Source organism: Anser cygnoides, chromosome 1 (assembly GCF_040182565.1).
Source record: "Anser cygnoides isolate HZ-2024a breed goose chromosome 1, Taihu_goose_T2T_genome, whole genome shotgun sequence".
NCBI lineage: Eukaryota > Metazoa > Chordata > Aves > Anseriformes > Anatidae > Anser > Anser cygnoides.
The window spans coordinates 44,349,598-44,370,170 of NC_089873.1; the positions used below are offsets into that span (position 1 = coordinate 44,349,598).

General features: G+C 49.4%; 1 protein-coding gene across 4 annotated transcripts; it reads right to left on the reverse strand.

Annotated features, from left to right (window-relative positions):
• Window positions 1–372: 372 nt before the first annotated feature.
• Window positions 373–18,859, reverse strand: NFAM1 (NFAT activating protein with ITAM motif 1). 4 transcript variants are annotated; one of them, XM_066990195.1, is made up of 8 exons: window positions 17,450–18,859; window positions 16,817–16,924; window positions 16,620–16,689; window positions 14,196–14,534; window positions 13,308–13,417; window positions 10,665–10,763; window positions 6,414–6,500; window positions 373–3,719 (listed from the first exon to the last, which is right to left on the reverse strand). In XM_066990195.1, the coding sequence occupies exons 3-8, from the start codon at window positions 16,672–16,674 to the stop codon at window positions 3,660–3,662; spliced, it is 750 nt and encodes a 249-aa protein (XP_066846296.1). In that variant the 5' UTR covers window positions 16,675–16,689; window positions 16,817–16,924; window positions 17,450–18,859; the 3' UTR covers window positions 373–3,659. The 4 variants fall into 4 exon arrangements, with proteins under 4 accessions (XP_066846296.1, XP_066846297.1, XP_013052588.1 ...); XM_066990196.1 differs by lacking the exon at window positions 16,817–16,924; XM_013197134.3 differs by lacking the exon at window positions 17,450–18,859 and having other exon boundaries at window positions 16,817–17,431.
• Between the last annotated feature and the right edge of the window lie 1,714 nt (window positions 18,860–20,573).

Consider the following 20,573-nt stretch of genomic DNA (forward strand, 5'->3'; position numbering starts at 1 on the left):
ACACACTGCCTTCCCTAAATCCCCGACGCGCAGGGTCACAGCGTTGCGTGGCCAAGGGCCGAAGGAACACCGGGTCCTTCCAGGAGACAGCCCAGCAGGACGAAGGGACCCCTGCCCTCGGCCCAGACTCGCACGCCCTTTGGGCGCTGCTGGGTGGGACGGTGGCCCAAAACTACAGCAGTAATAACCATTTTTTTTGGGTGCTGTTCAGTGGAGCGCCTCCTTTTGTAAGGCTCAGCCCTAGCTAGGTCTTTAGACGCTATTGCCATAGAGATGATTAATGACAGTGATACCCACGAGAAGGGAAAAGAAGACAATTAGGAGACAGAAGCAAGGAAGGAGAACACAGAGGACTACAGCGTGGCCATGCATTTCATTGTAGTCACCCACCACAATGAGCTCTTTCTTGTCTACAGATAAAAGGCAAAATATAGCCGACGTACTTCATGCTGCAGAGCAGAACCCGTGCAAGTTTGTTCTCTACAGAAAAGGATGAAACCACCGACACGCTCACATGCGCTCCGTTTTTTGCCTTCTCAAAGGCAAAAAGGCTGGAAAGCACTGTGGAGGGATTGTTTTAGGGACTGGATGATCTCAGTGCCACCAACGCCCCTTACAGCAACGCCAGCTAAGGCAACGCGCTGAGACACGGCATCCACCCCTCAGGACTGCAGGCTCGCTCCCGGTGGACAGGGCAAGGGCCCCTACTGCTAGCACAGCACCTCCTGTAGAGGAAAGCAGACGGTGCATTCCCACCTCACACCACCGCTTATTTTGATAACGTGTCTCCGCCTGCCTGAAATCCTGTCAATACAAAGGGATAATTTCTCTTAGCTTTCCCGGCGCCTGGGAATCAAAGATTACACCACCGTAACCTGACAGCGCGTTCTGCGCGCAGCAGCACCATGCTGGGGGAAGCGAGCAGAGCTGTGGCCCTCAGGGACGCGGTTTTAAAGAGGAATCCGTTCTCAACATTCAATTTAAAGCAAAATGTGGGCAATAAACACGGCTCAGTCATCAGCTCTGTCCTGCGTGGAGCTGGGGGAGCTGATCGTTAAATTTTCTTCCTTTTATTTATTATATGTATTGCTCCACACTTAAAAATGAGCTCCTTTCCTCTTCCTAATAACACTCATTTTCTGCATCTATTCTCATGGACCATAGAGCCAGGTGAGACAAAAAGAGCAAATGACTGGTTTTTTATTTTATTTTTTCCTGAACAAATCTCAGCTATAAATAGCTATACCAATGTTATATAAATTATATTTACTACTTTCTCCTACTGGTGCCTGAAGGCATTTCCTCATACCTCCTTGGAAAACTCTGTTGTATTTAAGAACACCCCTTCTCTCACAATCTTCTCCTTTACACCTTTCTCTCTCACAACCTCAGATGCCACTGCTGCTGCCCACGGTGCACGATGCCAAGGAGGCAACGCTAACTTCTGGCTGCGTAGCTTCCAACCTTCCTCCTTCTCGTGCAGCAGCCTTTTAGCCTTGCAGGGCCAGACCAAAGCCCACTGAAATCAACACAGCAACTCCCCTTGACTTTGACGAGCTCTGGCGCACAGCCCAAATCCCCAGCCTTCCCAGTGCTCCTTGGAAACTTTTACTTTTTCACTTAATTGATCATAACCGCTTGCGATTCGTTTGGTACTTCAGCACTGACTGGTCTAGAACAGCCCCTATATTCCAAGTACCATTTTTTCTTATGTTTCATTTTAAACGGCTTCAGCTACTTAATATATAGAACTGTTCAGACATAAATGTAAGAAACGCTAGTTAGAAAGGTAATAGAAAGACGAGACAAAACAATGCACTGCAAAGTGAGATCTCTGCCAGGAAATTTTTAGTACTAACCATTGTTTTTAGTATTTAGAAAATTTAAAAAGCCAAACACAAAAACCAAGCAGTGTTACTTTGAAAGTTTTAACTCTTCATCTAATCCACCACCTTCCTCTGAATATTTTATCTCTATACTGCAACATATTTATAATTCATCTCATCATTCTTCAAATTTGTTAAGGAAAAAAATATTATACCTGTGCAATCCTTGTAATTTTTTCTTTCCATGAAGACAAATGTTTTCTCCTCATTTATATTTCTGGTCGCATTAGTAAATACTAAAATTGTTGAGTTCAGAAATATTTATTTATAATTATTACGATCATTTAACAAATGGAAGACAGGTCTAATAAGCCATGCTGTCTATTCATTGCTATTTTTGAAATGAATTCCTCAACACTGGGAAGAGAAAAAGCATTTTCCTGTGGTTAAAGTCCAAATTGCATGTTTGAAATCTGTTCTAATAAAAAGAGCAAAGCAATAAGCGGATTATCTCTTTAAACATAGTATAGGAAGGTTGGAGGCCCCGGAGACATTTTCCATAGCCTCTATCTCTGATGCATAGCAACATTATCTTCAACTAGAGAGGGTCCTATGACCCTGGAGCTCAGTTTTAATTTGATCTTCTTATTTAAAGAGGTTTCTATGATTCCTCTCAAGTTATGCTACGTATTGTTATTTTGGGTTGGTTTTGTTTGGTTGTTACTTTGTTGTCGTTTTTTTAATCTGAGATAAAACAGCCTCAGCTTTTTGATCCACTGGTTTGATCACGTTATATGGATATTTAACGTAGCTTCTTCCCTATCAGAACTAGGATATCCATCAGCACAAATGGTAGGCAAGTCCCAGTTGACAGGAGAGAGAGGAGCAGTAATAGAAAATTCATCTCTAAGACCTCCCTCCTCACTCCAGTTGTTATAGATTTCAGAACTGGGGAAACTGGGGAGCTCGGCTTGAACATCTCTGGAACCTGGCCCCAGATCTGTTCAGCCCCAGCAAGGCATTTTCCTCGGATTCCCAGCCCCTTGTTCCATTTCCTTGTTCCGGAAAGGGCACTGCCACTGAGACGCAGTGCCAGGCAGGGATATTTTCTCTGGCTTCCTTTTTTTCCATCTTTATCTCTGTTCATGCATCCATTCCTCACCGTATACTGCTGATATTGCTGAAGGGAAAGCATTTATTCCAAGGCACTGATTTGGGTCGGCTGAGTACGGTCACAGCAGGCATCTGTGACTACTTGATGGGATTAGCAGATTATGAGAAAGCATGTTTCACTGTGGGGTTCCTGAGAAAGGAAAAAATGGGCAGGTGGACGTTTGGATCTCAGTTAAACTATGCATGAAGGCCTGACGGCTGTGTCAGGGAAACTGTAGGCACAGGATCAGACGGACTGCTGCAGGTCAGGATTGGAAGATCAGGCCAGCAAGCAGGGAGGTCTCTGGATCGCGCTATTGCTTACAGAAGATCAAGATTCAAGTATTTCAGCCAGGCCAGGTGAGAGAAACGTGCACAGATCCCATCTGCACCATGTCTAAGCTACGTACGAGTGCTTGACAAAAACCAGCTTTTCTTTTTGCATCAAACAGCTTCACTGCACAATATCTTCACTGCATCAATGCAGACTGAGCCCCAGTGGGATTTGAACAGATGTATTCTGTTGTTAATGAAGGGCAGTTCGGAGGGAGCCCGGGGTTCACAAGTCCCCCGTGGCTGCGCCCTGAAGTCGCTGTGGGTCTTCGCAGAGAACTGAGGATGCAGAAAGTAGTTCTGTCGTGCAGGAAGATGTCTGGTCCGCACTGAGTCAGTTTTTCCCCCTTAGATATTCTCATACAGTGTATCAGAGGATTCTTCTAGAGCTTCTTGCTTCTTAGATGTCTGCAGAATGATGAAAAGGAGGAAAAAGAAATGGAGGAAAATTATTCAAAAGAAGACGAATTAATTCTTAATCAGCAGACACTGACGTTTGCTCTGTTGGAAATGGCTATAAGTGATCCACCGCAATGGAAGCCACTACACTGAGAAATGTTGCTCCGACAGAGACGAACGTGACTAATCCAGCCCAAGGGATAAAGATGCCTCCTTTGCTTGTCACTCTTCCCCCAAAAAGCTGTCAGACAGGGAGGGGAGGGAAAATTGGACTCGGTAAAAAAAATAAATCACTCTGGATTCTGTGAAGGAGGAATTCCCTGACCTCCTCAATCCTGTTTCTTCAACAGTTGAGTCTATTCCTCACAGCCGCTCCCGGTGCAGACAAGGCGCTGACAGACTGATATTTTAAGCGCCGCGTGGCACAGGCCTGCCGTAAGCAAGGTTACACGGCAAGTAGCTGAAGTGCCAGAGGGTGAATGGAGCCCTACCTACACTAGCTTTTTCTCTGCTGCCACCACCAAAGGGAAGCGTTTTAGAAGAGCTGAGCGCGGGCACCTCCAAAGCACGCACAGGCTCTGGAGGATTAACCCTTTGCCACCCAGGCTGGCTGGCAGCGCAGTGACAGCTCGCAAACACTCTCCCTTCGGGTGCTCTCTGCCTGTAACACCCTGTTACGTTCTGGCACAGCCAGCTGCAGGGCCGGTGTCCCAGGCGGTCAGAGCCCAGGACGGCTGAGAGGGAAGCTGGTCGAGGTGCTTGCAGCCGTACCGGGCAGGGCAGTCAAACTGTGCCGTGCAGAGAAGGCCATATCCCTTCTGGGGGGAACCAAACTCGTTCCTGGCTTCTGGGAAACAAACTCAGAGCTGAATCCAGCCCGCCCACCTTTTCCATTTTCAGTCGCCCTTCACTGCGCGGAGATCCCAAGGCCTTGGCATCCCCTTCCACTCCCCACAGGTGCTCCTGTTTCAGAAGCCCCTTTCGGCTCCCCCTGAGGTGGGATGCAGCAGTGGGGCCCTGCTACTCACACCTCCCTACCTTCAGAGCAGCACAAGGACTGGGCACACTCTCGGTGCCCGTGAGAGCCCATCCCACACCTCTCTTTGCTTTCTCCTCCTTTGTTTCTCCCACAGAGACCACAGGAGCCAGACCCGCTTGCACACAGATGCTTCTTTGCTCGTTTTGTTGCTTTGCTCCCGCTCTGTTTCACACGGCTGCTGACCCCTAAAGCAGCAGCTGAGCGGTGTGGGCCACACACAGGTGATTCAGCACAGCCCAGACAACGCCACGACAGGAAAAAACAAACACAGATACTGCATCTCCTCGCCCAGACTGAATCATTTAGAAGGGGGCAGCTGATGAAGGTGTACAGAAGAGTAAATAGGACAGGGAAGGGGGATCAGGACTTACTGTTCTTCCTACCCAACTAATTCAAAATGCAGCAAGAACCCAAAAACAGGGATGCTCTCTTTCCCAGTGCATCTTACACACCGGAGTACAAGGCTGCCTATATAACACAAACCATCCTTCCCCTCAGCAGCCAGCTGCAGTAATCAGGTACCTGCCCCTGCCCCTGCCACCGCTGCTGTGGAGCCACAGCACTAACCGCAGGATGCCGGTGGCCCTGGGAGCAGAACACTCTGCAGTTAGCTCTGATGTAGAAGAAGGCATTTGATTTTCTTCCACCTTTTCCTGAAGCTGGGAGTTGTGAAAGTGCTTCAGAGGCTGGAAAATACTGCCCTCCATGAAAGGGAGGGACGGTGCCAGCTGAAGCTGGCTCCATGCTGCACCCTGCATAGTTAACCTGGGGAACATTCCCCAACAGGACATCACTGGGAGAAGAAGGGGACATTTTCCAGGAACATTTTCCAATGTTAGAAGAGTGAACGTATTTTTTAAGTAGATAAGAGGTCTGGAAGGCAAATGAACAACAGAGATCTGAGGACAGGAAGGAAATGTTCACTGGGGTGCCTGATGCAAGCTTTGTCCCTCTGGAACAGCTGATGCTTGCCAAGGGCAGGGTGCAGGGCTGCGTGGGACCCTGGTCCGTGCCATACAGCCCCCACAATTGATCTGTGCCTGCACAGTGTGGCTACTTTCATTACGGGTGGGTTTGGTTCCTCGTCTCTAACTCATAACTCCCAGCCCAGCAAGAAGATCCAAGCCCAAAATATAGCCACGCTGCCTTTTCCTGCCTCCGTTCAGGCCATCATAGCTTCTGCTACCAGGAAATGGCTCTCAGGTGCTTAATGCCAGCGAGAGCAAAGGTGTGCCCAGGGTCTGCCCCCAGCGCACAGATTCCTCTACGCTGGGGGACTTCTTAGCTGCCTAAACAATCTGGAAGGGACAGTAGTGGGGGACAGCATCTGGCCAACTCTCCACAAACGTCTGACCCTTTGAGAGGGAGCAACAATGCCAAACATCTCGATACCTTCCAGGGAACATCACACAGCAAAGCATCTGCCTGCCAGAACCAGTAACGCGGCAGCAGCAAGGGTTGTGCCGGAAGAGGGACGACACACCGCACGTGCAGCACAGCTGGCGAGTGGACGCCACGTCCCGTTTTCCCCTTTCAGTGGGGCTGGAGGTGGGGAAATAGCAGACACACTTAATGCCAGCTAGGGCCGCGGTGGCTCTGGGTTTTCTCTTCCCACGTGCCCAGCGCATAAGGGAACTCTCCAAGAACAGGGCCCCAGCCCTTACCTCCCCTGGATGATTCCTTCTGGGTTCTGGGTTCTTTGTGTTGCTCTCAAGGACAGAGTAGACCTCGACTTGCTGCGAATTCAGGCACTGCAAAGAGAAGAGAGGGTTCAAAAAAACGCTTAGGTTTAAGCACATCTGATGGCCCATTGGGTTGTTCCCCGACTCGTGCCTGACATTTCTGAGGAACCTCTGATGTCTCCAAAATTCCAAAGTTCCTGTCCTCAACGTGTGCAAAAAGAAAATCCATTTTCCCCTGAAATCTTTACAGTGCAGCTACATCACGGTCCTTTTTCAGCCTCACAGAGACAGCTTTTGATGTTACCTACCCCGTGTAAGGCAGTGAGAGAACAATGGCAATGCCCCTGCCTCCGTCCACTCCAGACCGATACAGCAATGCAAAACGGAGGCCCCTCTGCCTCCTGAACGGGTACCGAGCACCACGGGGAGCACAGGGAACAGGCGGCACCCTGCATTGCCCAGGACTGTTTAGGTGCCTGATGCCCAAAAAGCTCTTGTTTTTGGTTGTTCTGGGCACACAAGGGTGAGAGGGGAGGCTAGGCTGGGCTTCTGGAACACAAGGGCTGTTGAAAACAGGAAACCTTACATCAGGCACCATTTCTATTTATTGTCTGGTTGCCGTTTTGTTTTGGTTTGATTTGTTTTGATTTTTTTATTTCCAAGCCAGAACTCTCCTTTCTTCGTAGAGCGAGCAAAGAATAATAATAATAAAAAAAAAAAATCAATACACTCGCAGGCCCACAGACATATCCACGGTCCCGCACGGATACGCAGAGAAACACACACACATCCTACATGTGTCTGCACCCGCTGGTCCCCCAGGTAATCGTGTCACAAGAGATGCATGTCAGTTTGAGTGATGTTCCAGATCTGCCTGAAGGATCAAACATAACAATCAGGAGGACTTTTCCATGTGTGTTTCAAGGATGACAGCAGGTTGCCAAGGTGGCTGTTTCTCTGGCAACGGGAGGATGGGAGGAGCTGCAGCCGCACGAGGGGCAGATGGTACTAGTGGAGAGGCTGCAGAGGGAGCGAGGCGCCCTGCAGCACGGCGAGGGGGACCAGCAAAATACGGGGGGTCGAACTGGGGGGTCATTTGACTCCCCCCCACCCCGTCATTTCGTCGGGAGTTGCAAACGCTCAGCATCTTTTTGGGTCGTGGCCAGCGAGATCGTGGTTTAAAGAGGACGAGATGATAAAGGAGCAGCGTTTGGGAACGGGGCTGGGAACGAGCAGTGGGACAGGACGGGCTGCAAGGAGTGGGGCACCACGCAGCTCTCCCATCCCCACTCCTCCTGCGGGAGCAGCCCAAGTGTTTCACCCGTCCGCTTCCCGCTCCCGACAGCCCACTTGCCTAGAGCAGCCATCCCCAACTATTCGCCTGTGCATATGCGCGCGCACAAAATCCCATTTCCCCGTCCTCATTCTCGATTCCCTTTGTGATGCTGGCAGTGAGGACCTCGTCCTGCGCGCTCTGCTCCCCGCAGCCCGGCTCCGTGCCCCCTTGCCGTGACAGGCAGTCTCTTTCACTGCTCCAGTCCCAAAGCCCCTTGCAAGCAAGAAGCATCCTTTTGGTGCTTAACCCCCAGAAGAGACTCCCTCCGTCTGCGGGCCCTCTTCTCGTGACGGCCGTTAACAATGCCCGTCCTTTGCTGGCCAGTTGGAAAGCCGGTGTCTCCAACTGCCATTTGCAAATCAATTCCTTCCACTTGGCCACTGACCACCTGCTACTGTCGCAGCGGCGGCACGCGGGCCTCTCCTCCCTGCTGCCAGACGCTTTCCTGAAAAGCCCCTGTGCTCTGGAACCCGCCTGCGCTGCAGGAGCTCTGTTTGCTGCTGAAAAAAAAAAAAAAAGGAAAAAAAAAAAAAGCTTGTTTGAAGTGTAAAGCGGATGAAGCGAGGCCCTCGGATTGTTGTTTCCAAGCTGCTCATTAACTAGGCAGCCGAGCGGGAAAACGGAGGAAAATACAGATTTTGGACCAGCCAGTGCAATGAGCTGCTCCGGGGCTGCAGGAGGGCAAAAGGGCCCAATAACGCATGGCAGCGTAGCTCTGCCCCCTCGCCCCCACACACCCTGCAGGGTTTTTTACTGCCCTGAGCTGTTTTTCGCTGCTGACACCCAGCCCCAAGGACCGCAAGGTAACCTGTGGCGCCTGGAAGAGGCGGCGGGGAGGGCATTTGCTCCTAGTGATGTGCAGCAGAAGGGCTTTGCAGGAGGTGTGCTAGGAGCCTTTCTGTGCCAGGGGTGAGCCCTGCTGCCAGGGAAGACAGCACAGAGCATTTAATGAGCTGCACCAGCCAGTTCGAAGCCCTTGTTTTGATGCCCAGTCCTGCCTCCTGCTGCTCCTGGTTCCAGGCCTGCAAGAACACTGCGACTCCCTGACTTTTTTCTGGACTCTGATCTGCTTTCCCCCACGGATAGCACATCTGGCATGTGCTGGCCTCCCGTCCCTTTACCTAATCCTCTTTATCTCATTACTCAAAGTCTCTTCTCACTCATCCATCCCGTTCCCTTGCCTTATCTTACCCCCGTGCCAACCACAGATTTCTGCCTCCCCCCCCAACCACGAAACGAGCGCTAAGTTCAACACCCAGTTCAACACCAACAGGACCTCACAAAGCACGGTCTCCACCCCAGGGCTCTCGCCCTCTCTTCCCCGTTACCCCCCGCGTTCCACCTCGCGGCCCCACGCTCCCACCTCCTCACCCTGTGCCACCTCTGCTGCGGGAGCTGCTGCCTCATGCCCGAGCGAGTCCCAGCAGCTGCTCCACGGGGCAGCCTCGTACCCCGTAGCACGCACGAGACGATTCGAGGCTGCTTGCTGCTCCGCCAAAGGGGGCTGAGCCGCCCGCCCTGCACGCTGGGCTGGCCAAGAGCCCTGCGCAGCTGGCGGGCAGTTAGCAGGCTACGGGGCAAGGCTGCATGGGCCAGGTCTGGAGCGCTCCTGCAAGCACAGGAGCTCAGCCAGCTACCAGGACTGCCTGCGCCTAAGGCTGGCTCTGCTGGCTTGCTGTATGAGCGTTAGCGGGGCCTCCTGAACAGAACAACATGATGAAACATGTAATTAAGATGGAGCTAAGGATGCATGACGAGGCCGACTGAGCGAGAAATGGATTTGATTTTTTTTTTTTTTTTGGTCTCCTTGCAGAAATCATCCACTTCGGCAGGAAACTTCCAAATCGGATTTTTAAAAGCCTGAATTAAAAAGAAATTACCTGATACAAATGAAAAGGTTTATAACCTGCAACATCCTTTACCCAAAGCATTGCTTTCTACCCAGAATAAACGTATCACATACAATATACAGGGCTTTCTTTTAAACCTCTACTCCAAAAACTGAAGAGCCACAAAACAGTGCCCCCCACCTGGGAAGTGAGAATGAGAAGGGGGCAGGAGTGCCTTTGTTTTCATATCTGCCCCCTATCAGATTTCCCTGCCTCCTTGGCAGGGCTTTGCTCCTCTCTGTAGTACATTCTCCAGAGCTCCACTTTGTTTAGTTTAAATGATTCATGCAGCAGAGCTTACAGGTTTTCCTTGGAGAGGCTTTTCCAGTCCTTATAGACCTCACAGTCAGAAAGGTTTCCTAATATTCAGGCAACATCCTTCTCTACTCCCTTTCATTTCATTCCTCCTCGTTTGTCCCACAGACCACGTGGAAAAAAAATAATCATTCTCTTCTTTGCTGAGTGGTCCTCCCATGGGAGTGAAAGGAAAAAGAAGGAATACATTTTAAATGGAGCTGGATGGGCTGTAAATGTGATTAGGGGTCATGGTTACTTGAGGTAGCCGAGGTCTGGGCTTGACATTTGAGGAGAGCCACACCAATCCTATTACCTCTGACGCTGCTGCTACTGGGCTCAGGGAGCGGGAGCAGTTGGTGTTCTCCAGTTTGGGGAATGGAAAGAGGAGTCGATTGGCTGGATTCTAAGTGATGAAAAGGGAAATGTTCCAAAAAGGAGACTCCCTTCACTTTCTTCCTGCCCACCAGTGCTGGAGCAGGGCTGCTGGGCATGGCGCAAGGCGTTGGCACTGGGATCAGGATGGAGACGTGCAACATGCACAGTCCCAAGAGGAGCAGAGCACAGAAGCAGGATCACCAGTACCAGGTCGACTGCTTGTTTCACATCACAATACTGGTATTTTGTCACCTCGCCTGTACCATGGCAGGTCAGGGAAAGGAGGGGTTGTACCATGACGTGGACACAAGGATGGAGGGCGATTCTGGTACTCACGTCATAAACAGGAGAAGGTGGTGGCGGGCTGGCTGAAGGAGGCCGAGTTTCTACCTTCTGTCTCAGTATATTTAGCTGGTTCCTTTTAGGACACAATACCTGCTCAGGACAAGACACCAAATCACACATTTGGAGAAAACACCACCTCCCCAAAAATGAAATGAATGCCAGAGCCATGCCAAAGCCAGCTGCTCGCACACCCCCTGAGCATTTCAGAAGCAAAGAATGCTGACTCTATGAGCAACACGGGCCCTCCACTTTCCTCAAGGTAAAAGGAAGGAGTTTGACAACTGACACTGGAGCATTGGAAAGGAGAACTGGGCTCTGTCTGTATACAGAAATCAGTTGCACTGACACTAAGTTGGTTGGGGGGGCAGAGATATTGGACAGCACACAACAATACTGCAGGACAGGGAGAAAAGCAGGGCCACATTCAAAGTGCGAGGGGGATTTCACAGAGGCAGAATGCAGAGACTTCTGTCAGTATTTGGCTGGGAAGATGCTAATACACAGAATCTAGGGAAGAGCACCAGGCAGACATTAATGATGCCATACAGTCAGTGATACGCTAACGTGCAAGTCCAGCACGGAGCTGAAGGAAGAAGGCCTCTTCCTCCGAAATGTTTCTTGCATCAGATGACTTCTCCTTGAACATGCTCCATTCATGCTCAGATAAGGGTTAGCCCTGCTCAGCAAGCAAGAGAAAGAGGCAGAAAAGGCAGCAGGCTTTGCTAAGTATCTCTGTTCTAATTCGGAAAGAAGTGGGATGATTATATTCACATCACATGAAAACGATGAACTGCTTTCCAGTCCATTAGTAACTAAGGAGGATGCTAAATAGCTTCTCTTAAAGATAAACATTTTTAAACCAGCAGGTCTGAGCAAGCTGTGGTGAGAAATACGGGCTGTGTTCTGCAGGAGGGCAACTGTAATGACTGCCTGATCTCTCCAGGCCCCGAGGAGTGCCCGCAGGTCTGAGACTTGCTGGCCTACCTCGAAGCCTAGAGATGCCAAGCGGCAAGTCGTGACGGTGCCTCCCCCCTCATCCCCCTGGAGATGCTGTCTAGGCAGGCAGCGATGGGGGCCCATCTCCAGCCCTCACTCCTTGCCCCTCCATCTGCCTGCCTGCAAGGTAAGTCTCACGAGATTTGCAGGCCTGCCAACTGCCGCCTCTCTGTTTTCCATCTCATGAGCTCTGACTGTGTGCGCTGAAGCCTGATGCTCCTTGGAGTCAGAGGTCGGCACCAGCAACACAGCCTCCACGTGAAAAGCCTGCTGTTGTGGTGGCAGAGGGCAGCTTGTAAGAGAAAATATGGCGGGATACACTACCTAAAAAGCATCAATCCCCAAATTCCGTTCTAAAAGACATCAGGACTATTTAAGCCAGCCTTGAGATGTCAGGAGGAGTGCAGAGGATATTGTTTTGAATGCCTGGAGGAGGCACTACTAGGAACAGCAGATTTTGCTTGGTCAACAGAGATTCCAGTATCACAACCTCAAAGTTTTTTCCCCTGTCTCGTTCAGACCTTTGCCCCTACTTTTGGCTCTTCTCCTGCTCTATATACCCTTTCTTCTCCACTTCTGGTTTCCCCTTTGCCCTCCGCTTTTCCTTACCCAACTGGTCCCAGCCTGTGCCTCTAGTCTTCTCACCCCAGAGTCCCTGTCAATCCAGTCTTAACATCCTCCTCCGTGCTCTAGTACTTCCTCGCTCTGGCTCCCAGTCCGTTTGCCTCCCAAGGCTCCTCTCTTCCATCCTCACAGAACTGCTGAAGGTGGAAGATGCCTCTGGAGATTGTCTAGTCCAATCCACAGCCTGCTCAGAGTCAACTAAAACAGGTTGCTCCTCAAGTCCTTGTCTCACTCTTTTTTTCCAGTCAGCTGGGACCTCTACACGGGCTTCCTTGGGATCCTTGACCCATCCTTCCCCCCCAACCCTGTCTCTTAATGTTTTATCTGCCGAGCACACGCCCAAGGTTCTGGTTCCCATGCCCTCCGCGCTGCAGACTGCTGTCTCCTACGGTGCCCATGGCTCAGGAAAGCGGTCGCAGAGTTTCCTCACAATCAGGCCATGCCTTTGCATCAGAGCAGCCCCCATCTTGAAAGAAGATGAGACATGGGGAAAGCCCTGCTCGCCCCCTGCCACCAGGGCTGCAAGAGACTTGCTTTGGTGCCCAGGGCACACTACCTGTCAGACTGACACTGTGTGGAAAGGCAGCCTCGCGTGGGCTCCTTTAGAAAACCGAGCTGATAAACTGACAAGAGCCACAACCGGCCGTACACAAACTGCAAATTTCCAGAGACCCCTCACAAGGCTGCATCTGCTTGAATATTCTCAGGGCCAGCACGCCGCTGGTGTGACTTCTTGCCCTGTGCCAGACCCTTGCTCTAAAGCAGAGCACACCAGACTCAGAATGGTTACCAGAATGTCTTTAATGGACAAATCAATAGCTCGCTTTGTCTTTTCTGTAATCTTTTTTTCTCAGAATGACTGAACTTAAAAAAAAAGAAAATAAACCTGAGACAGACACCCAGCATGGAAAATTTCAGCATGGGGAGTTCCAATCCAGCCAAGTTAGAAGCAAGAGAAATAAATTCCTAGGATGGGTCACGTCAGGTATTGGCTTTTATTTGGTAATAACTTGCCTTTCTTTTCCACACGAGCAGAGCTGTTGCAATGATGCTCAGTGCAGCCAGAAGAGTGGTAAAGGTAATGAGGATGTCCCGCCCGTAGGAGGTCTCGATGTACCCTGTCCCTGTGGGAAAGAAGGCAAAAGATTCACAGTGTGAGTGGAAGTTATAATTCCGTTGTGTTTTTAACTCTGGCCAAAAGCCCTAGGAGAGTTAAACTACAGAAGCAGTAAAGGTTGTACGGATGCACACATGCTTCAAAACACAGCCTGACTGAACAGAGAGCAGCGTGCAGCTGGAGAATCATGCAAAGGAGACGAGATATAAGCAGCTGCTCTTCATGTTGATTAGAGGGAGATGATATAAATATGAGAGCCAAAAAGGGTGCTAGGAAGGTAGAGGCCAGCAAAGGTCTTTAGAGATAGGGGTAGAAAGGCAGATGGTGGAAAGCACACCGGCTACACAAACCAGCAGGGTGGATACTACAGGCACCTCTGACCAGCGTAGCAAAGCTCTTTCACCACGGCTCTTCCCATTTACCCTAAGAAGTTTTTCATAGCCAGCGCTCAGCAACGCAAATCCTGCCAGTCAGCAGCATGCACGGCCGTATCACTTCTCTTTAGCATTCCTCCTGCCTTGGCCAGAAGCTCTCCCTTGTTTTCCAGTCTGTGCATCGACAGAACGACCGACCCCTTGCAGCCACATGGAAAAGGGGGAGGCATTACGATGAGCCCTGTGTGAAGCACATTCAACCCTGATGCCTTTAAGCATTGGGCATTAAGTATTATTCCCACCCTACTTTATAGCTTGTTTGGGTAAAGGAGAACAGCAAAGATCATCTTTTCACAGCAAAGTCCAGCTGACTTTTAACTGTTCACCCTTCCTTTCTGGTTGTTCACTTACCTCTCACGAGGACGAACACTCCATTTCCCATTTTCCGGATGTCACTCCACTGGACCTCGCAATAGTAGGTGCCCGTAGAAAAGTTGCTTTCAAGTGGCATGGTTTTGTGATTGTACGATTTGGCAATGGTCTTATTCTCCTCTCCAGGAGGGATTTGTACATTTTCTTCCCGATTGTAGATGGATGTCTTCTGACCCAGCAAATTAATCCAGTAATAGAAGATTGAAAATTTGGTGTATTTCAGGGTGTAAGGGAAGGTGACTTCACAGGGGATGGACACTTCTTCCTTGAGCAGTGCAACCTGGATTAGAGGATTCTGCTGTACGTTGACATCTCCCCCTGTAAGGGTGATAATTGTTAGCAGGCACCTAACAGCACCATAAGTCAGGAGAAAATTGCTGCCCCAATCACGTGGTGAAAATAAACATATGTCGGGAAGCATGTCTGGAGCGAGCACTGTTGGCCCTTGTCAGAAACTGAGTGATGCAGAGCACATGCCCTGTGTGATCTGCCACAACTCTTAGGTCATTGCTGTGTGATTTGAGATAGCCTGTTGCAATCACAGACTTTCCCTTTTCCCTTGTGAGCTCCTCGGCACAATGCTGGCATACAGAAAGAGCAGAAATGAAGCAGGAAGTGAACTGGTTTTGTGCTGGCGTGACACTGTTTACAAAGGATGACTGGAAAGCGGTTTTCTAAGGCAAACACTCACTGGACGTCCTCCGTAACTCCTGAGTTACAATCCTCTGCTTGGACGTGTACGTGTGCACGTGATCACAGTGCACCAGTGAAGGCGCTGTGTGCAAGCAGGTGTGTCAGTGGAACTGTGCATCTCTGAGACAAGAATAAGGAAGGAAATTGCACATTGTACGCTGGGCCATGAGAAATAAGACACGGCTTAATCACTCCTAACTTTTGCTGCAGTAAACGGGCAGCAAAGCACAAGAGTGGATGCTAGATACAGTAACTATCTGCAGATCTTAAATATCTGTATGTGACACTATTTCAGGTAGGGAGATGGGAAAACATGCCCTTCATGTGCTTCCTCCTTACTCGGGTCTGTTGAAAGCAATCTGTCATTGAAATTCCGTAGACAATCATGTCGGGTATTGCAAGAGAGGATGAGTAAGCACAGATGGGAATCCACACCGTAGTTCACTCCCCGTTTTGCAAAATAAAAGAAAAAAAAAAAAAAAAGAGAGAGAGAGAGCCATAGGCTAGTAAGGAACCTGGGGTACAGAACCTCTTGGCAACACAGCCAAGTCTGGGTTTAACATCAGTCATTCTCTGGTAGCTGATTTATTTGGCAGCTGCTACCATACCACACAGAAACCACCTTAAGAGGAAGCCTGTGCAAAGCACTGTTGTCTTTAAAAAAGGGAACTGGAAACTTGCATCAAGTCTTGTTACAAAATGAAAGACTCTGGATTCTTTCTGAGACAAGAAAATAGAAGGGGAAAATAGAGAGAGGGAAAGTAGAGGATGGGCAGGCAAAACCATTCACGGTTTTGATGGGACTCTCTGGGGTTCAGCATCTACGAACAGGCTGATAATCAGGCGCTAATAAGGCAGTCCCAGAGCACAGCCAGGCTGGCTTTCCTGTCATCACGCAATAACGCTGCATCGCAACAGCATCACCTCTGCGTGGTGGGACTCGGCATCAGAGGAGGCAGCTCTTGACTTAACGCTACTGAATGCAGACCACTAAGGAGAACAGAGGGGTGGAATAACAGAAGGAGGGCACGATCACTGCCCAGAACAGACTTCAGGGAGGTAACATCACTTAAGAAAAATCCCCTACAGATGACACAGCCAGGGACAATACCCTAAGAGTAAAGAAGAGATTAGGTTACATCATTAGAAAGAGGTTCTTAGCTGTAAAAGCGACTGAGATACAATACAGTCCTAAGGGACATGGTCTTTGTGAGTGCTCAGTCCTGTGTGCACTAGATACAGCGTTATGGAAAGAAGGCAACAGAAAATCCTGCAGCCACCATGGGAGTGATAACCTGAGTAGTCTCTTCTGTGCCTTATTTTCAAAAATAATTCATCATCCTTATCCTCATCTGTACTCAGCAGAACACACATGAATGTAGTTTTTATACAAGACATTGCAAAGCATTGCTCTAACAAAACAGGAGAGATCCGTCTTTTTGCAGCTTCCCAGGAGCCATTACCTTGAGAAGAACATGCCAGGGATAAAGCCCAACCATTTTATTTAGGTTATATAACCCTTCTCCCATGTTCCCCCTTTCTTAAGGATTCTCTCTCTGAGCTTTGAAATGCTTAAAAGACAGAAATAGCAGCAGTGTGCAAATTCCTAGAGGGGAGCTCTGGAAATTAGAAAAAGATAGCAGCTGGAAATGCTCTAATATGAACAAACGTGAGAGTAAACAAAAGGAAAAAAAAATATTTTTTTTTTACCTTCACAGAGAAGCGACCAAAGAAACAGGAAGATGACTTTTAGATTAGAGGCCATGGTAGGGTCAAAAGGCTGTAAGAAAGCAATCAGATATGAAGATCCAAAAGGCAAAAGAGATTGGATTTTGTCAGGTATTTCCACGGCTGAGGAGCTGTTTGATCCCCTCCCGTTTGTGCAGGGACAGGCGGGACAGACTCACACTGCTTTTGGCAAGCTCTTTCCGGCAGATGCAGGCTCTTCTGCTTTTCTGTCAGACTCCTCCCTGCACCGTGGTTCATTTCTCTGTACTATTATCACGGTGTTACACCTATCAGCAAGCGTCCAAAGATTAAACTGTAAGCTCTTTAACACAGAGAGCTTTGTCTTCCAATGACCGTAAAATATCACGTGCATTTAAAGCAAACTTTGTCACCTTCCGTAGTGACCGAAGCCCCAAGTTGCAATATGGAAAAAGTGTACTTCGACTGATACCTTTTGAGGTCATTTGAGGTAAACGTGGTCCAATTCAGTGAATGATTCAACTGATTCCGGAGCAACGGACAAGCTTAAAAATAGTACATTGGGATGTTTACCACAGTTTTGCAAGGATTTGTTTATGCAGTTATTTTGGAACAGCTGTTACTGATTATCTCACTGCATTGACCACCAATATTTTGGAATAAAGGCATTTTACTTCAAATTATCTTACTCAAGTCTTTCATTTACATGGAGGAATCACTAACAGTGCGACAGCGCATGGGTTCATGGCAGAGCAGCACAATCAAACTAGTTCTTCATGTGAACACTCAAGCATGAGATAACCTATTCTACCTTCAGAATGGAAAACAAGTACCTGCAGCAGCAGTCAGCAGAAAGAAACAGCCCTACTGCACTCCTTACAGCCCAGCGCTTCCCTCCACAGCCAGCTTCGTGGTTAGGTTACTGTGGAGGACGGCACTCGAATTGCAGAAGTGAGAACAAGCAGGCAGTGACTTCATCCATAACAGCTGTGATGTTTCAGATTCACATGATGCTGGCTCTAAATCAGCTTCACAATGCAGGCAAGCCTTAAGAAATCTATTGTAGGGAAATCTACGGAGAACCCTTTGAAGAAGCCCTCTCTTTGTGGGAGGATCCTACCACTTAAACTCATGAAGAGTCTTTGATTTCAGTGAAAGCTTGTTTTTACCTAAGACATCTGCAATGCAACAGCTGAGCGGTGTCTGACTCAAAAAATCTTCATGTCTGAGAGGTCTTCCCTTCTCTCCAGACAGCTTCCTCCTTTCAGACGTCTTGAGAGACGTTTGCACCGTCCACAAGAAAACACTTTGCTGCAACTTCAAGGGTGCCTGCTCACACTGCCTGCTGGATTGCGGAGACTGGTGGATAGCTGTGCAGTCTGTTCTGAGAAAGGCCTAAGACGGCAGATGAGCTTGTAAACTGTGAATAGTCAAAATCACTCTGTCTGTTGAGTTTGTATGAGCAAGGTTTGCTCCAAAACCATCTTTAGTTTACAGCGTTTTTCCTCCTGTTCAGCCTGGGACATGTCCTCAGGAGGAAGGGGTCTCGACACAGGGGTGCAGTGCACAGCTGCGGCTGCTGCATTCCCCTGAGCCCAGGAACGGCTCCAGTACCTTGCAGAGAGCCCTGACAGATGGGGAGAGGAGCAAGTGGCTTTGTGTGGCTCTGCAAGGCTGGTGCAGCAGCTGCACTCCTCCAGGGAAGGTTTAGCTCAGATTAGCCAAAACGAACTCCTCTCCCCAAGACATGCTGACGTGAGCTGCACAGGGCTGGTCTCAGCTGCAAATCGCTCCTCGCAGGTCTTAACGCTGAGCAGCAAGGACAATCAAGAGCGGTAACAAGACACTGGGGGCCCACTTGGTATTTCAGATATGTAGGCACAGATCAGGCAGCTGTAGCTCTGGGGGGCTGTGGGGTCACAGTGATGCTCAGCAGTGTTTCTCAGGCCTGAATTGCATCTCAAGATAGCTGGGGGAGGGAGGGAAAAGCTACCCTCCTGTGGAAGAACTCCACTGAACGGTGAGGGCCTCCTCAGCTCTTATATCACGCTCATCCCCATGGTAGCACGCAGCTTTGCAATTTCCAGCATTGATGTATTTCTAGAGGACAGAACATGCTGCTCCTGTCAGTGATGTGTTTTAACTGTTATCAGCATTTATCTGCTTCAGGAATTCAGAGCGATAAGTGGATTAAGTGCGGTAGGTTTGTAGGGCTGCTAGGTCAACATCCTCCTTCCATCCTTTCCCTTCTCTTCCTATAAACAATCCTGTTGCCACTCTAAATGCCAAATCCTAGAAATATCTCTGTCTGGAATTTTAAGAAATATATAGTTCTAGCATTTCAAAAGAGATCACATGTAAAACTCAGCTGTGGGATTAGAGGCACACCAGGCCAGAAATACATTCGCTGCTGGAATTTGCTATGGTAGTGCCTGCTGAAAAGAAATGGTTTTGAAACGACTACCCAGCAGCTATTAACAGGATGGCATTCTGTTCCTTAGAGCCTAAAGGCAGCCTGAATCTTTGAATGTTCAATTTTAATTCAGTTGGGTTTGGGGATTCTGGACTGGAGACATAAATGGGAGGAAGATGAGAAAAAGCAGGGGAGTTGTGTGCTTCTGTGACCAGCCTGTAGCAGGGCTGTTACTGATCCCCCTGAAACTTAAGTGGAAATGGGTCACTGTGTGACCTTCACCCGTACATTACAAAGTATGCTACCGCATGTGAGCTGGTCCCCTCAGCATAAGTAGGGCACGGCTTGTCCAGCTCTAGTCCTGCCACAGCACCGATTGAGAAGCTGCACCTCTGGTGCTGCAAATGCTGATTACTTCCTGAGCCTAAATACAGCATCGAGCCAGGTGCTAGCAACAGTTTCTGCCCGTGGCTGGAAAGCATCCATAAATTTCACTCAAGCACTGTTAAAATCCCGTGACAGTGGCCAGCATTCCTAACTGCGAGGAAAAGCACATTGTTCTGGCGCTCAGAAACAACAAGTTTGGGCAAGTGCTGAACCTACCAGAATTGCCTGTTCACAGCTGTGTCCAACGTACACCCACAAGCAGAGGCGCACACACACACGTGCCCACACATGCCCCCACAGCCAACTCCAGGGAAAGTATTTATTCAAACAAAAAGATTGCTGCTAGCCAAGGCAAAAGCAGCGCTGCAGAGACCACAACAAAGCCTCTTTATTGCTGAAGCGTTTAACACCACAACCATCCAAAAGAGAAACACCGCTTGGCGCAGAGAAGAGCTGCAGCAACTCGACAAGCCTGACTGCAGAGCCTGCCTGCGAGCGTTTCAGAGCATTCCCCAGCACAGCAGCTCTGGATTTGCTGCCTTGTCAGAGACCGGCTCAATCCCCCATCACTGGAAACCCAGCCAGCGGCAACACACACACACCTCCGAGGATTCGCAATCTCTTTGACTCCTCTAACCCCAGACTCTGTGGCTTGCAGTTTCCCTCTGGCTGGCGGTAAGAGCGCTAGGAGAGCCAGAACAAGCAGGGCCGTACCTCTGCCAGCATTTTAGCACCGTTCTGCGTCGAGTGCCTCTCAGCAGGGCTGGATGATGCTGAGGTAAAAGCTGCCAATGCCCTCGCTACGCTTCTACCCGTTGAACTGCTCCAGGGAAGAGAACAATCAGCGACTAGAAGGGAAACCAGAAAAAGAAAGGTGTTGACACTACCGTAGGGAAGGGAGTGGGTGCTTTTATAATTCCCTTTCACCAACAAAATGAGTCTGCCTCAGAAATCACCCTGCTCCTGCTCTTCTTTTTTTTTCTGTTGCTCTGCTGGAAAGATTCCTGGGGACTAAATTATCATCACACGCCTGATATGCTCTCAGGGGCTCACACTCAGTGCCTGCACTCCGACCTCGCGGCGTTCCCCTCCAGCTCCCCTTCGCAGCTTTCCTTTTATAGTCTCGTCACAAGCGGGATTTCGCCTCGAAGGACTTC